The sequence below is a fragment of the Cyprinodon tularosa genome, unplaced genomic scaffold (genome assembly GCF_016077235.1).
Source record: "Cyprinodon tularosa strain WSP-4 unplaced genomic scaffold, ASM1607723v1 ctg358, whole genome shotgun sequence".
NCBI lineage: Eukaryota > Metazoa > Chordata > Actinopteri > Cyprinodontiformes > Cyprinodontidae > Cyprinodon > Cyprinodon tularosa.
In genome coordinates this window covers 403,343-420,127 of record NW_024039072.1, presented here as the reverse complement: position 1 = coordinate 420,127, position 16,785 = coordinate 403,343, and the positions used below count along the sequence as shown (strand labels likewise).

The window sequence follows — 16,785 nt, the reverse complement described above, 5'->3', positions numbered from 1 at the left end:
GTGAGAATGTATACAAACTGAAGCCGGTGTACATGATATATATGTGTAAAGGCTTCAAAGGAAGTCTATTATTAGCAAGCTCATATGCAGTAAAGAAGGTTGGGGAAAGCTTTTTTTTTTTTACACATAGCTTCCAATTGCACATTTGAGTTAACTCTAAATCCTATCCACTGACAAAGTCTTAAAGACTGATAAATGGTTCTAGTTTATGAAAGGCTGCTTCAAAGAAAATGATATGAAAATAGCCTTTCAATGCATAACCACAATGAAGAGTCAAAGTACATAAGCCAAGGATGTTTAACTGATTACTCTGATCTTATTTCCTGCAACCCAGAGATTTTTTTCTCTGTGTTTAGGATCCAGCATTTTGTAGGTTACTCGGCCTGGGTCAACATCATTATCTGCCTTATGTTACTCCAAACAGTAAAGGCAAAACAATATGGGGAAATTTCCTATAGGATATGAGAGGTTATGTAAAAGGTGGGTTATCATAAAGAAAATAGAGAAATAGCAGTTGAACGTCTCCATATTTGGAAACAGTTCAACTGAAGTTATACATTAACCTCGAACCATGGTTATCTAACAAGACAGTCACAGTTTGACCTGTCATTGTGAATCATTTGCAATTTTTAGAATGGCAGACTGCCATTTAGCGGACTGATTTGAACATATGACAAAGTCACCAATCTGAAAATGAAAACAAGAAAACAACTTTTTAAATAAGCACAGAAATCTTGAGATGCTAAAATATATTAGCAGCACATACTTTGTGCAACGGGAACAGTACGTTCCTAAGATTATTCATCTAAGACTTTATAGCTGTATATATATATATATATATATTATTTTTTTCTTCATCCAGGAAACTGTCTAAAGCCGAGCAATATGTGCAATATTTTCAGTCGTTACACGCAGCTACACAGCTCAAACTGTACGACAAAACTGGAGGGTTCACAGCTCACGATGCACTTTGAGACACTTAGGTGAAGTGCACCATAGATATTATATTTATTACTTATATCTTCATGAAACAACATGAATTAGAAGCTGATCTTTATTTTATGGCCACTCTCAAATGAAATAAAAAACATAATCTACTCATTTCAATATGGCAGAACCAAAACCAGTTTGCCTATCTTATCATTTTTTTGAGCATACTTTGTAGATCATCTGCAACACAACCAATGATTGCACGTGGAAAGAAATTTTTTTTGCACGTGCAGTTTAGCGCTCCTTAGTTGCAGTCATTGGAGATCAAGCCCTTAGCCAAGTTATATGAATAATCCAGCTCCCATTGCTACACTCAAGCAAGAAAATGCTGTGATCTGTAAGAAGATAAGAAAAACAAAGTAAACCAACCTTTGTCAACTTAAGTTAAAATCTTAAAATAAGGAAAATGGATGAAAATGTTTTTAATGAAGAAAATTAATTTCCTCACGTTAAGACATGCAAATCAAGTTTTTTTTAGGCTTAACCTGCAGTCATAAATATGCATAGGGGTTTGTTTTGGAAAATTAGAAAATTTCTTAGAGAAAGCCAGTTCCACGACATAGCCTCAGTGATTTTAAAATACCTTTACACTGTATTCAGCACGTAGTCTGCGTGCAGCCATCAAAGACGTCATTCAGCAGCTTAGTTTAAAAGGGAAAAAGGTTTAGACTCTAGATTTGGTTTAGATAAGTAGATGAACAATATAATTAAGAAAGAACTTTATAAAGTAAATGAAGTTTAATTATAAAGCTCCTTTCAAAGACAAAATGTTGCAAATACTGTACGAAGGAATCGTAATACCATAAAAACCACACAAGAGAGAATAAAATCAAGATACATAGAAAACACAATGGAATCCCAAAAATATATAAGAATAGAAAATATAACATTTAAGAAATAAAATGTAAACACGACAAAAATGCCTGTTGGAACTGAATGGTTTTTAATTCATTTTCAAAAATCTTCACAGAATCAGCAAAACAAAGTTTTCTTCCACACTCAATAAAGACAAGAAATGCCAGCTGCATGCTTTGCAGCAACTTAATGACAAATATAAAGATCAAACAACAAAAATGAATGAAATGAGAAAAAATTGGACTATATTTCCTAAATTTAATATTGATTCAATCAAAACAGCACAAGTTTAGTATCAATAGCCTTTAAATTGATAAGCTGTTTCAAAACTAGTATGTCTATTCTAGTAATGCATAAAGAAATCATCAAAAATCAAAAATGTCTGTCGGAACTGAATGGTTTTTAATTCATTTTCAAAAATCTTCGCAGAATCAGCAAAACAAAGTTTTCTTCCACACTCAATAAATATTCTAGTATTGCATAAAGAAATCATGAAAATAAACAAGTTTTTGGGGGCTTTTTTCTCTTTAGGCTCTGTATAATGCCTTGGTTATGCTCTATTTACAGCTGGGAAATTTGTATGTATGCCTCCACCACTTGTATCACATTGCAGAGCGCTTCCCTGTGCTCAGAGAGGTCCTCCCAGTTACGCTTGAAGATGTTTCTGTAAGCCTCCAGGGTCTGTCTTCGACTCTGCAGAGTCGCTATGACAGTTTCGTTGTTGGATGAGACTTTGTGTTTTCCCTCAAAGACTTCCTCCAATTTCTTGTTTCGATTCTGCAGAGCAATTAAGTAAGCTTGGCTCTGGAAAGAGGTGCAGAAAGATAAAGAGCATTTTCAGCTGGTTGGTGTTATATCTGTAACACATATACAGACAGATGAAACAATATGACATTATCTGAACCTCTTATTGTTAATGTAGGGGAAAGGTTGTTTAAAAATAGACAACTTAATACTCATGCCAGGAAATTCATTTGTGTTCACTTGACGTAGGAAAAATAATTCTTTAAAAGAAACGTTGTCATCACGCCTTCATTATGGCTATTGTGTAAGATGCAGTGATTCACTGATTGTGAAAGTCTTACAGCTGTCTGATGCATACCAACTGTTATTTCTAACTCAAAAAAATAAACAGTTAAAGGGATTGATTTTCATGAAAGCTTTTTAAGCCAAACATAGAACTCGGATAGAAGAGGTCCCGTGCAGATTTACCATCATCTTGTTGTCCTGGAGTTTCACCAAGTCGTCATCTAGTTTTGAGCTGGTGCAGGATAGTTCGCATAAGTGTTGCTTCTGCTGCTGAATCTTCTCACTCAGGATGGTTTTTCTGTTTTCCAGCTCCTTAATTACCAGTTCACAATCAGCAATCTCCTGAAGAGACACATCTAGAAAAATCAATGTTTGTCCAGTTTATATGAGGAGGTTGACTACCAAATTTCGTTTTACCTTGCGTGTTATTTTGATCTTTCTCTTAAGGCCCTGTATGGAACGACTCAGCTCTTCCTTTGTCCTCTCTTTGCGCGAACTTCGGAGCATGGTCTCCTTGCGCAGGTCAAGGTTTTCTCTTTTTGCCACAGCTAGCTCACTTTCCCTCATGAGCTGCTGTTGCTGTTTTTTCAGCTGGCTGATTCGTAACTGCACAAACATTAAACAGCATCCAAAGCAGAAATAAAAACTGATAAAAGATTTTTTTTTTTACTGAATTATGTGAGAAATAAAATTCAGCAATCTTTGTAATAGAATGGGAAACATGTCTGGTTATGTCTGAATAGGACGGAAAACTGATAAGTGGGTGTACATTTTATTTAAACCAACACTAATGAACTTTTCAACCTTTGTAAAATATTTTCATAACTTTTGTGATTATGTGTCGACAACTAGTTGCTATTCATCTTTCACTCAGCCACTGGAAACAGAAATGTAGTTCAGTACAACTGCAGGTGACCGGGAGATCAGGATTTTACAATGCTATGTATTGGTTCACATGGGAAATGGTGTCTTTCTTCAGGCACAACAATACAGCTTTTGTCCACTGGAGGGAGCCAAAATCGACCAAAATTGAAGGTAGTTTATTACTGCTTTCATCAATGTTTTGTTGCTGAATGCAGATGATGGCCCAGATAATGTTATAAATCTACAAAAGCCGAAAGCAATTCATGTGAGGGAGTGGCAGCCTAGTAGTTAGGGCATAGAGCTTGGAATCCGAAGGTTCTGAGTTTGAGCCCCATTCGCACAGCCTGTCGCTATGGTTCTCAAAGCAAAACACTTAGCCCCGATTGCTCCCTGGGCGTCCCACAGTGGCAGCCCACTGCTCCACAAGGGGATGGGTTAAATGCAGAGGTAAATTTCTCCAATGTGAAATCAATAAAGTTCAATTACTTAATATAGAGTGGCATTATTAGATTCACAACACAAAGATTGTGCTAAAACATTTATACCACTGCTTATGCTGCACCTTTAGAGTGCCCATAGCAAGTTTAGCTAGAAACAAAAATACTTATTATTTGTTCTTTTATCCATATATTTAAAGGTGGTCCTTAATGCAGGGATCCAAGTTTAAATCTTAGGTGCATCGGGAAGATAGGCAGTAGCTCTGTCATCTTAGCCTTTACCCTGACCAGAGATACCTCCAAGCTGTTACCTGGTTGAGCACGCTGCCTCTGAGTGCATGTCAAGCCTGGCTCTCAAGTTCTTCATTGCAAAGAGAAGCTTTGCATTTGTGGTCGAGAAAGAGCCAATGATGTATGAACTACATTCTGCTCCATCTTTAACCTACTAGCGAAAGGCTAATAGGGTCTAGCCTGTTTGAAATAGATTGCTTGTTACTCAGAGAGCGGATGCAGCTGTTAAAGCTCTGTGCCTCACTGGTTACTACATGGCTGAAGAAAAGTGCAAATTGAAGGCAATTTTACACTACCAAAATAATTTATACCGAATGAGCCCCAGAATGGACAAAAGGACAAAAAGAAAAAAAAAAACGCCCTTGACTGTGATAAAAAGTCTGGCAGTTACTCAATGGCGAGACAATGCAACTCCTTCATGGCGCCCACACCTCTAAGGTCCAACCGGCGCTGCTTTGTTTACCTCCATACGATGAATCGCAGCCTTCATCTTTTCGGATTCCTGGCATATCTCTGTGTCCAAAACCGACTGAGTCTCCTTCAAAATTTGAGTCTTCTTCTTCCAAAGCTCGATCTGTAGACTGCAGGTCACACAAGCCTTAAATCAAAACTGTTTTCTGATATTATGTTATGAACTTTAGCAACACATCAGAAATCCTTTCCTATACATATTTAATTTCACTATATGAAAGGATATGATTATGGGATTAAAATCTGACTGACTCAGCCACCAACACATTCCGGGCAAGGTTCTCTTTTTCCTCCTGCGTCCACTCGATCTTCATTTGAACACCGACAGATTCCTCTTCAGCTTCCTGACAAAAATTGGGCTTAAGTTAGTTTTATTTCAAAGTAAAAAAAAAAAAAAAAGAAAAGAAAAAGGGAATAAATAACTATCAAACACAGCCATGCCATGCCTTGAGTTTGTCGATAAAATCTGTCTCCATCAGTGTGCTCTCAAGCTTCAGAGCCTCACTCAGTTGTTGGTTCTTTTCCATTAGCTTGTAGAGCATCTTCAGGTCTCTCCTAAGCAGCTGTGAGTTCTTGTCCAGCTCTGCCTGCTCTCGCTCCTTTTCTTTAATCTGGCCTGGAGGTGGTGAAGTCAGAATCAACACTGTTTAGATATGATGATGGTTATGAATGCTAAAAGTAAATAGTTTAACAATTAGACAGGGGCGTTGCTAGGCACAAAGCTTTACTGGGGCACTGGCCCCCTAGTGCATATGCCCCTCCTTCCATACATAAATACAGACAAGCACACTGCCCAACCCTGATACATTCCTACCAAAATTACCAGTTGAGATATTAATGAGTATAAGAGCATATTTGTTTTAACAAACATGAACATTTTCAACATTGCAGCTATAAAAAATAAGACATCAACAACTTTGACAAATAAAAAGTTTCCTTATACACATTCTGACGTAATCATTAATTCCTAGGTTTTAGAGTTTTAGTTCGGGGGAAATTTTAACTCATCCTGAGCTAAGTTTACTTTTATTTTTTGAGCATTAAAGTGTACCTCCTATTTATCATTTTTGCAAAGCGGTCAATCACTTGTGACTCAGCTTAGAAAGTTCTTCCTTTTCAACTGATAAAATAGCAAGATGATGGAGCCTATCTTGTCCCATTGTGCTCCTCAGCCAAGTGTGGATCCTTCTCAACACACTGAATGACCTTTCACACCTCCAGCTGTAGACTGGGATGGTGATGGAGATCTGGATGATCTGCGTTAGTGTGGGGAACATGATGTTATCGAGCAAGTTGAAAACACACTGCATATCCTTGATGACAAGGCTTTCTTTTTTAACCAGGAAAAGCTTTCAAACCATTTTGAATTAAATGAACGTTTGTTTTACTCCAAATTTGTCCTGGGGATGGTGGGACAACTTCACTTGTGTAGGACCATCATGCTTTCCCCCTAAGTCACTAATGTCCCCTTCTTGTTTGTGGACGCTGGTTGTTGCATCCTCATCTCCTTCATGGTCCTGTCTCTCCTGTCCTTCACCTGCCTCTTGCCTGTCAGTCTCACCTCCTCCTCCCTTTCCTACTCCAGCACCTTCATTCTCATTCTCTACAGCAAACATAAAAAAACGCAAATTTATAATTATGTAAATATCTATCATATTGCTTATAACGTCCCTAATGTAACTGCTTAGCTTAAATCACTAATTCATCTCGGGCTCTTACCTCCCTCTCTCATCTTGTTTTACTGCTTCCCTGTCTCTGCTTCGTGTGAGGAATTTCCTGATATCCATCTACAAACCAATGCAGTCATTTCCAGTTAGTAGCCTATAAATAAATCATGTGGTTTCACTGGGAAAATAATAAAACTGACAGGTAAGAAACGTTACCAGAACTAAAAATGCGTCGTGGCCGCACAGTGTCCCATCCAAAACAGCTGAGAGCAGCGTGTTAATTTACCTGCAGTTCATGCAGTGACATGCGCTGACGTGGGGGCGCTAATTCATCCTCAATTTGGAGTTACCAACACACTTGCTGCGCATTTGAGTAGAAATATACGTCTCCTCCCGTTGGAATCATCTAAATTGATGCATTAAAAAAATGTAATACTGTTGCAAATATTCATGAGATTTATACTGGGGCACAGCTCATTTATACTGGGGCACGTGCCCCAGTAAATGGGGTCTGGCGACGCCGATGCAATTAGATGTGTTATAATCCAAACTCTCTCTCCTTATACACTAAAACCTTACTGTATCACAGCTGGCTCATATCTGTCAAAACTGTTTTGCCTTGTGTGAGATTGCATGGATTTCCTACCCCTTTGTCGGATCTCCTCCTGTTGTAATACAGTGTTCTCCTGCTGAAGTTTGCGAATCTTCTTGCTGTTGGCCTCTAACTCTCTGGTTAGTCCCACAAGTGTTCCCTGCTGCAGCATCCAGTGGTGTTGGTCTTTCTTAGTCTGAGCATCCAGCTCCTGAATGTCAGCTAACGTTTCCTTGATCTTGATTTCCAGAGGACTTAGATCATCATGCTGAAATGAATCAGACAGGCAACTTGATGTTTTTAGTCTGGTTTACAAAAACAATCTTCCAGAAATGTTGTGATGTAGAAAATAATAACGCAAAGGTGAGTTCATCTTTAAACATACAGTAGAGATTGATTAGGCTACTTAATTATATTTACTGTATGCGTCAGAATTTTATAAGATAAGTAAAACTAATCGGCTAAAATCTATCATACCTGAAGAGTATGATGTATTATTTTATTATATAGCCAACTCTAAGCATATTCTGTAAAAAGAAATTAGATTGGTATTCAATATACATGTGTATATATACACATGTATGTGTACTATAGTTCAAATCCTAGGAATCCATTTATTTCTCTGCACTGCAGTACTTAATATAATTGTTTGATTCCTTTTCTTTAATGATGCTGTGAAGTCCACACCGTTTAAGAACCAATAAAAACAGAAGTAGCTCTCCATTTGTCAGGCATAAATTCAACTCTTTTGTAGGTAAGTCCGAGCTAAATATTTTTACAGTAGAATCATTATCTTAACTGATACTATGTAAGGTAAAAGTTTTACATTTCTTGATCTAAATAAAATATTTTTAATGATTTTTTTTAACAAAACATTTTTAAACAATTTTTTTTTTAACCACAGGAATACATAATATGTTCCAAGAAAAATTATTTTACTATTATTACAGTAATTATTTGGACATTGACCCAGATGAAAAGGTGTGGTAAGCTGGGCAGAGTGCTGAGAAAAAAGGAGGGAAGAAGATAGTTCGGCTGGATGCATAAAGGCATGAACTCATCTCTAGGCAAGTTGAACCACATGACCAATTTATTTTTAAGGAGTCATATCTTCTTAAAATGGTCATCCTAATGGAGCAAAGCTATATTAAAGAGTGACATCTTTAAAATGTTTGTTTCACAATTTATCCAGTTATTCGAGATGCTTTTTATTGTTCCATCACTTCAAAGGTCAACATGAGGTGTTTGCTAACTGTACCTAGGCTTTAACTAAGACATAAAAAAAAAAGACTAGGATTTAGCTTTATGGCACCGAATGTTCTAGGTGTGTTTAATGTTAAACAAAAGATGGATATGTGGATAAAAAAAAACATGCCTAGTATTACTGTTAAGTATGGAGGAGGCCTTTGATCCTGTGGGCCTGCTATCTGGTGATTCCAAATAACAAATGTGATGGACTCTTTAAAATAAATTAAATGGTCCATTATTAAAACTTGGTTATGGCTACATTATTACACAGAGGATTTACACACCAGCTTTCTTCTATGAGTATGATCAAGGAAATTCTTTATGAAACCAGAGGGGTGAGATGAAGAAAAATGAGCTTAGGAAAAGATTTAGGACAATCTAAAACAACTAATAAATAACAGAGATCCTGCTCACAGAAACTTTGTGAAATTTTAAAGGAGAAAACTAAGTGTTGTAGTCATAAGGAAGAATAAAGGCACATGCAAAACACTTGTGCCATTTTTGGATTTTGTTGAGCATAACAATTCTAGTCCACATTGGATTCATGAGTTTATACGAAAGGTGTACATTGTATTAAGTTTGGAATTTGACTTTATAAATATATATACGTCTTATGTTAGATGTTAAATGAGTACAAATAAATGTAAATAATGCAATATACAGTTGCTTACCCCAGTGGATTCCACAATATGAGAAATCCTTTTTTCGAGAACAATGATTTCTGTCTCTTTCTGCTTGATTTGCAGCACCGTTGAAGAGAAGGAGTTCTCTTCTAATGTCATTAACTTGTTAAACCTCTCAATCTCCTCATCAAGCTTCTCTACAGTAAGGGTCAGGATGTTGTTTCTCTGATCCAAGTTTTGGTACTCCAGTTTCATTTTCAAAATGTCTCTTTCCAGGTGCAGCAGCTGATTCATCTATGGGAAATATGGTAGGGAAGATAAATTACATACATTCTCAAAATAACAATAATAAACAAAAAACCTTAGAAAAACAATGAAAATGCACAAAAAAAATCAACTTAGTTATCTTAATCTGAAATATTATATATTCTCCTACATTCATGATTTCAACCTTTTACCTTCTCCTTCTTTTGAGTTGCCATCTTGCTTATGAGCTGTTTTGAATATGTGGCAGCCTTGCTGTGTGTGAGCTGCTGCTGCATGTGATCCATGATGTTCTCTTCCAGCTCCAGACGTGTTGCACTCAGTTTCTCTACCTGCTTCCTCTGATTGTTTAATTTTGTTTGATTCGTACTCATTTCCTTATGAAAAGAGAGAAGTAAAATCAGAATGCTTAAAGCACGAATCGAAGCAGTTAGAGAGGAAAAAGCAAGCTAGTCTAACAAAACATTCTTGGAATAATAGAAAAGAAAGGAGTTCCGTACTTTTGTGAGTGTGGTTAGGGTAAGCTTCGTCTCAGAAAGGGAGTGTTGACAGGCACTGTACTGGGCATGCAGCTCCATTTGGGCCATCTGTTTGTTACTGATCAGTTTTTTCCAAGTCTCACAATCCATTTCATATGAATTCAGCTGAACAGTTAGTGATTCATTTTTCTCCTGCTCTGCTTTGTTGGATTTTTTATAGCCTTCAATATCTCTGCCCAGGAGAACTGCCTTAGCCTCAACCTCACTAGAGAAAAAAGGAGGAAAGCAATTTTTTTTTTATTATTCATTTTAAATCCTAAAGATATATACTGTAAATCCAAGGCTACTCATATTGAATCTCCTAGCTCGTCAAGTCTTTAAAACAGATGTCCGTCTGATGTAAATAAAATGACACATGTCCAACTTTCATCTTATCTCCTTCTTACCGTAAATCTTCCTGCATCGTGTTTACGAGCTCACTGTGTTTTTTAATATCTATTATGATGCCGTTCCACTGCTGCAGCAGCTTTTTATGCATCATTAGCAGCGACTCCAGATGCATCTCAGCCTAAACAAAGAGAGCCATGAATGCACAGGTTTCAAGTCTGACCCCATGTCAGAGTATGCATATATAAAGATAACAATATTGACTAAAAAGTCTAAATCTAATAGATCTAATAGTCTAAATTGACTATATAGCTTACCTTATAATCACTGTCATTGATGCCAAATAACTCCTAAAATTCCTTGTAAGTTCAAACCTACTTTGCAATAAATTTGATTCTGATATCTATGATGGTCAAACTGGTCAAAATATTTTTTTCATGTCCAATATTTTGTTTACAGCCATTATGACACTTATAATTACACTATTTCATTGAAAATGATCTACTGATCTGTTATTTTACCATTAATTTAATTTATTTCAGGTTGGAAAACAACAACCGAATACAAGCTCAATCTTTGCAAGTAAAAAAACTATGAAAACATGATTTCTGTTATTTTCCTGTTATTTGATTAAAAAAATACCATGTAACAAATCATCATAAATCTGGATGTACAAAAACATACGTGTAAACACTCAAACTGATTATTCCTTTAAAAATATATAGGATTGAGCTGGTTATTAGTAGGTGGCTTTAATTCATGTGATGTAGTGATCCTTAAAGCTACATCAGAGTTGTCATATGTAGGGTGTGAGTTGGCTTGTTAAAGTTTATCATTAAAAAAACATCTGACATGATCTTAGAACTGTGGCATCAAGGCAGCTGGCCGTCAGTGATAAAAGTCTCTACTTTATGTATTTACGATCTGCCTTTCTAGACTCTTAAGGATTGAATATATTGCAGTGGCAGGCTGGATTTGGCCCCTTGGCCTTGAGTTTCACATGTGTTCTGGCTGGACAGCAGCCTAGTGTGGAGGACATCAAAAGTCTAGATTTAATTGTCTTGTCCCAGAGCAACACTGAGAACCTAGTCCATACTTTTGTTACCTAACAGTTGGACCACTCTAATTCTACTGAAGAACAACTGCTTTTGAATTTTAAGAAAAAACTTAAACAATTCCTTTTTGGTAAAGCTCATAGTTAGAGGGACAAAGGTCATCCCTAGCTATTTCCAGGTATGATTTATACTTAAATCACGCATGATCTTCAATTATAGCAACTTATGATTTTAGTTTTGCTTTCTATAAATAATAGAAGTTAAACTACGGGACCCTGAGGGAATACGCCGGAGAAAATGGTTGGATGGCTAGCCTTATAACTGTCTGTTGTTGCTTAACACCCAGTCTCTTCCTTGGATGAAATCATTCAATAAGGCGGTGCTGCCACCAGCTGTATGTCTTGAGTCATTTCGATTTCTAGTTTTTTTTTTATTAGATTGAAATAAAAGTGAAGCAAGTTTTAACTTCAATGCATGTGGTGCATGACTGCATAACTTATGGCAGAGTAAACCATTTACAATCAATGCAAATGTTTAATCAAAGTAGCTTACATTTTGGTACATCAGATAAACAGTTACCTCAGATAGTGCTTTAGTTGTTTCCTGTGTCTCCTGTACTTGAGCAATTCCCTGGAGCTCATATTCAGCTACAAGCAGTGTCCGGTTCTCCAAGTCCTTTGTCAGATGTTCTACATACAAGTCCTGATGACATGGGGACATTTTGAAAAATCATCAGATGCACAGTTCAGGATGTTTTGAAAACCAGGAAAGACGTGTCAGTATAAAGTAATAGAGTATGGACCTGCTTTTTTTTCTCTTCTTCTGCTTGTGTCTTCTCAGTGTCCACTTTGTGTTTGGCATTGTTTATGATTTTGACATTGGAATACAGTCCCTCACTGACTGCTTGGGCAAAAACGACCTGCTGCGATGTCTTCTCTAACTCTGCCTGCAGCCTTGAGACTGTGGTAAAACAAAGAAAGTTATTGTGATGTGTAATATTTGAAGTTTAGGTCTGTTAAGGAATTTTGTATACCCACTGAACAGATTGAAAGCCTGCTTCTCATATATGCCTTTTTAACACGCAGTTTTAAAGCTTTAAGCATTTCCTTTGCACTATAATCAACATTTATTAATTATGTGACCTCTTGGAGTAGTTGTTGATATGCTCCTGGTGTGAGCTTGGTAGCCGACCACTCACAGGGAGTATCACAGCTGTTCTGTTTTCTCTTTGGGCCCTATTTATTTTTATTTTTCTAAGTTTAGAAACTTCTTTCCAAGAATAATTTCAGGCATTAGTTATCTTTCTTTTCTTGAAATGTGTTTGATACTCAAAACATGCATGACATAAATAAAAAACCATAAATAAACAAAGATACTCATTAAAAGCATTGCATTAAAAACACATTAATTTGCCAATAAGTTTGAGTTAGAACAATAACAAGAAAAAGATCTAGATCTCATTTAAAAAGTCATGTGTGGCCTGAGCTGTGCTTAGTTTACCTGACTAGCATATTAGGGTAAACTCCTTAACCCAAATTAGTAAATCCTTTTTGAACACATTACATTGATTATTAACATTAAGTGATTTGAGATTATGCAGCTCATTTTGTCAATTAGAATAAAAGAAAAGAAAAAAAAAACAGTAGACTTGAGAGATAATCTAAGTGCATCCTACCCTTAGTTTTGGCCTGACTGCTCTGACTGCTAAGGTTGGAATATTTGCTCTTTGCGGTTTCCAGCCGATCTTGTGCCTGCTGCCATTGGGCTTGAGCCAGTGCCTTGGCTTGATGAATGTCGCTCAGCTTGTGTTCAGCTCTTGCCTGCTGTGTATGCAACTGAGATATCTCGATTCTCGTGCTCGTCAACAGCCTGTCATCATCCTTTGCAATTATCAACTGGAGTCACAGGAATGGGGGCACATTAAAAGAATAAAAAATAAAATAATGAATCTACACATTTGTCACTTAACTGAAGCCACATTAGTGAACTGTATTGTTATGTTTACAAACAGGCCAAAAAAGAACCACATTTTCTGCTGAGAAGTATTAGTAATGCTTTCTGGTAATTATGGTGCTCTAGACTAAAAAGCAGCTGACCTCTTTTTTCAATTCCAGCTGGGTTTTCTCCAATTTTTTCTGGAGGTAAAGGCGTAGAGCATCATTAAATCTCTTGTTAAGGGGCTGCAAACAGAAGACACAAAATAGGAGAAAGATATCAACAGCATCCTAGAGAACCCCATCTGAAACCATCCAAACTTTCACCAAATGTTCGTATCATCATATGAATCTATACATCACAAACAGACATGTTGAAGGTCCAGGATGACGGCTTCCTTGTCCGTGTCTTTTTCATCTTGTGGTGTTTCTTGATCAGCTTCATCTTCTGATGCATCAAGGCTCAATTGGTGAGGTGCCAGAGCTACAGACGGCATAATAAGCAAAACTCATGAATACAAATATTGCTTTGATATGGACTTGTAAATAAAGAAGTGGAGGCATTATTAAATATGTTTTAGTCTATTTTTTTTCTTTGTACTTTAAGCCAATTTTAGAACAAATATTTTTGGCCTTAAGATCCTTTAATACTTTAAACCAGTGCTATAAAACGTTGCTATTGTTTAGAGTGACAAAATATATACAAGTGTTTCATTACATTTTCACGTGGACAAGTTCAAAGTTTATTCTCATATAAAACATTGCCATCCTATATGTTGTCTGAAAAACTCAAGAAGATTTTCTCCAAACACAAAATCCCAGTACATTTCAAACCGAACAAGACCCTTAGACAGAGGCTAGTGCATCCTAAGGATGAAACCCCCAGACCAAATATGAACGGAGGTATGTATGCAGTTCAGTGCAGTGAAGAATGCCCTGATCTTTATATTGGAGAAAGCAAACAACCACTCCACAAACGCATGGCCCAACACAGAGGAGCGACTGCAGTACATCTACTCCTTATGGACAAAGGACATTCTTTTGTGGACCAGAATGTTCACATTTCAGACAAAGAAAATAGATGGTTTGATGTTAAGAAAGAAAAAACAACCTTAAACAGAGGTGGTGAACTCAGGTTTCAGCTCTAAAAAATCTACAATGCAGCATTTGAGTTATTCCCTTCCCGCTATCATCGCAGCCTTAACCCCTGTACAGGAGATTGGAGGCCCTTGTCTATTCAGCCAGGTCAACAATTCACGTGACGACCGACCTTTCAGACACTTAGACGGGTATGGGTCATTGCAGGCTAACAAAAGCAGCCAAACAACCCCCATCCCAAGGGGATTTGTCCGTTTCATTTTCATCTTTTCAAAACAAAAATAAGGCTTTGTTGGGCTACTGTATAAAACCTCAGACTCAACTCTATTCCAGACATTTTGAATTGAGAGAACTTCCTGGATGGGAAGCGAAACGTCTTCAAACTTGGAAACAAAGTCTAGTAGATTGTTTTTCATTTTCTATTTTTTGGAATGACTGTGACCTGGATGACTGACAATCTTTACCAGCACATTTAAAGGAGCAATATGAACCATGATTTTGAACACTTAAAAAACTTAAGACACACCAACCAACATGGTGGTAAAAAAATATAAAATGAAATCAGTTTTGTTGTGGTGTATGTCATCTCCAGCCACACATCCAGAACGTCACACCACACACAAGACAATTTTGATACTCTTGACTTGAGGTGGGTGAATGGATCCTAGTATCGATAATAACGATTCCAACACTGGTATTGATATAAAACCATATTTGTGTTAATAAAATATTCACTTTTCTTTCTCTTTGGCACACACTGATTGTGGCAGATTCACCAAAGTCTGTGTCACAGCACTTTGCTGTTCCCCCTTGCCTCTTTTCACCATCTTGAACTGTCACAAACAAGGAACATTTGTTGTTGTGTGCTATTTTTGTTTTATTGTCTTAAGGTATGGTTTTAAATTGCTTTGAAACTTTGTTTTGCTCAATTGCTTGTTCAATTGTAATAATAAATTAAAAATACCCAAAAAACATCTAAAGGTCAACAGTTACATGATACATCAAGGCTAAATGTAGAACAGTATCAGTATCAGAATCGGTGATACTGACCCTGTTTTTAGTTGGTATTTGATTGTCCACCACTCTTTACACAATTCAGCTCAATTCAGTTTATTTATATAGCGCCAATTCACAACACATGTCATCTCAAGGCCCTTTACAGTTCACCAGATCATACAGTCAAATTGATTCAAAGTTTTCTATCTAAGGAAAACAAGTTGATTGCATCGACTCATTGACTCGAATGCAATCCCTCACACTAAGCATGCTTGTAGCGACAGTGGAGAGGAAAAACTCCCTTTTAACAGGAAGAAACCTCCAACAGAACCAGGCTCAGTGTGAGCGACTTTCTGAAACCAAGTTCTTGTTTGGGAAAGAATACTTTTAACTCTAAATATTCTTTACACTGTGAATCATTTTGGGTTAACTGTTAAAGTTAACTTTACCTCCAATCTAAATGATCTAGGCAAAAAATATTTTAATGCATTAATGCATTAAGTGCTATTCAATACGAATCCAAGCACCCCAAGAGGTACCTGTACAGCGATTTGAGAATCAGTGTATGTGGGGTATACTGTGAGATCGGTGAATTATTGTTTAACAGGATGAAAAGGAGTATTCACCTGTCATGTTTGAATGAAGGACTGTCGGAGGTGAGAGGCTGTCTGGCTGTTCTGCTGATGGATTCTGTGGGAGTAAACATATAAATTCAGTGATCAATTTCACATTAAGATGTGTGAAACAAATATATATATTTTTTAACAAAAATCATAATACCAACTCTATATTAGGTGTCAACCAAGTAGGCAGATAATGGATTACCAGGGCAGAAATTAAAAACTAAAAATAATAAAATAATATATTTTCTCTTATAGAAACTAAACCTCATGGGAGTGCAGGACATTCTCATCTTCATTCAGCAGGTTTTCCGCATGTTGATTTTCACCTCCTGGGTTCTGCATTTTATCTGTAATCTATCAACGTCTACAACTCATCGAAGAACAACCTATAATAAATACATTTAACAACTAATGTATTTGAATTGAACATGTCGTTTTGTAATCTCTTGATGTTTTTTTTTTCTATATTCAAACTAATCAAACCACCATGAGTTCTTCTAACAACACTCATATTCTTAGTAAATATAAACAGTTACGTAAACGGCTTTAAACGGTTAACTTCCAAACGATGTAAACCAATGGAAAGCAGTATTTTATGGCAAAAATTATAAACAAATATCGGAATTTATTTTTACCAAAACTTAACGAAGTTATAAGGAAGAAATTAACAGTTTTTTGTGTTTTCTCCAACCAGAAAACACCAACAAAATAGACACTTACCGCCTCCTCCACGTAGTGAACAAATCTACGCGGAGTGGTTGCCAGGCAACGCTAAACGTCCGCTCCAGGAAGAGGATGCAGCTGTAACTTCCGGTGTGTAGTTTCGTGCGATTTCGCCGACACGTGCAGTTATTATTAATAATAAAATAATAATTATAATAA

General features: G+C 36.7%; 1 protein-coding gene across 1 annotated transcript; it reads right to left on the bottom strand.

Moving 5' to 3' along the window:
* Positions 1-1,910: 1,910 nt before the first annotated feature.
* On the bottom strand, positions 1,911-16,726 carry ccdc40 (coiled-coil domain containing 40). Its single transcript, XM_038295640.1, has 19 exons — positions 16,624-16,726; positions 16,168-16,257; positions 15,907-15,970; positions 13,558-13,670; positions 13,349-13,432; positions 12,928-13,147; positions 12,055-12,212; positions 11,832-11,954; positions 10,257-10,378; positions 9,832-10,075; positions 9,526-9,708; positions 9,116-9,361; positions 7,251-7,464; positions 5,384-5,553; positions 5,190-5,281; positions 4,930-5,047; positions 3,292-3,480; positions 3,058-3,216; positions 1,911-2,649 (listed from the first exon to the last, which is right to left on the bottom strand). The coding sequence occupies exons 2-19, from the start codon at positions 16,243-16,245 to the stop codon at positions 2,407-2,409; spliced, it is 2,820 nt and encodes a 939-aa protein (XP_038151568.1). The 5' UTR covers positions 16,246-16,257; positions 16,624-16,726; the 3' UTR covers positions 1,911-2,406.
* Between the last annotated feature and the right edge of the window lie 59 nt (positions 16,727-16,785).

Bases quoted from the DNA above. Each gene is read 5' to 3' on its own strand.
- ccdc40 (XM_038295640.1), bottom strand. From the start codon at position 16,245: ATGCAGAACCCAGGAGGTGAAAATCAACATGCGGAAAACCTGCTGAAT. The intron at 13,148-13,348 runs GTCAGCTGCTTT...CTGTGACTCCAG, and splicing joins AGCTGGAATTGAAAAAAGAG to TTGATAATTGCAAAGGATGA. The intron at 5,554-7,250 runs GTAGGAAATCCA...CACCACCTCCAG, and splicing joins GGAGGAGATCCGACAAAGGG to GCCAGATTAAAGAAAAGGAG.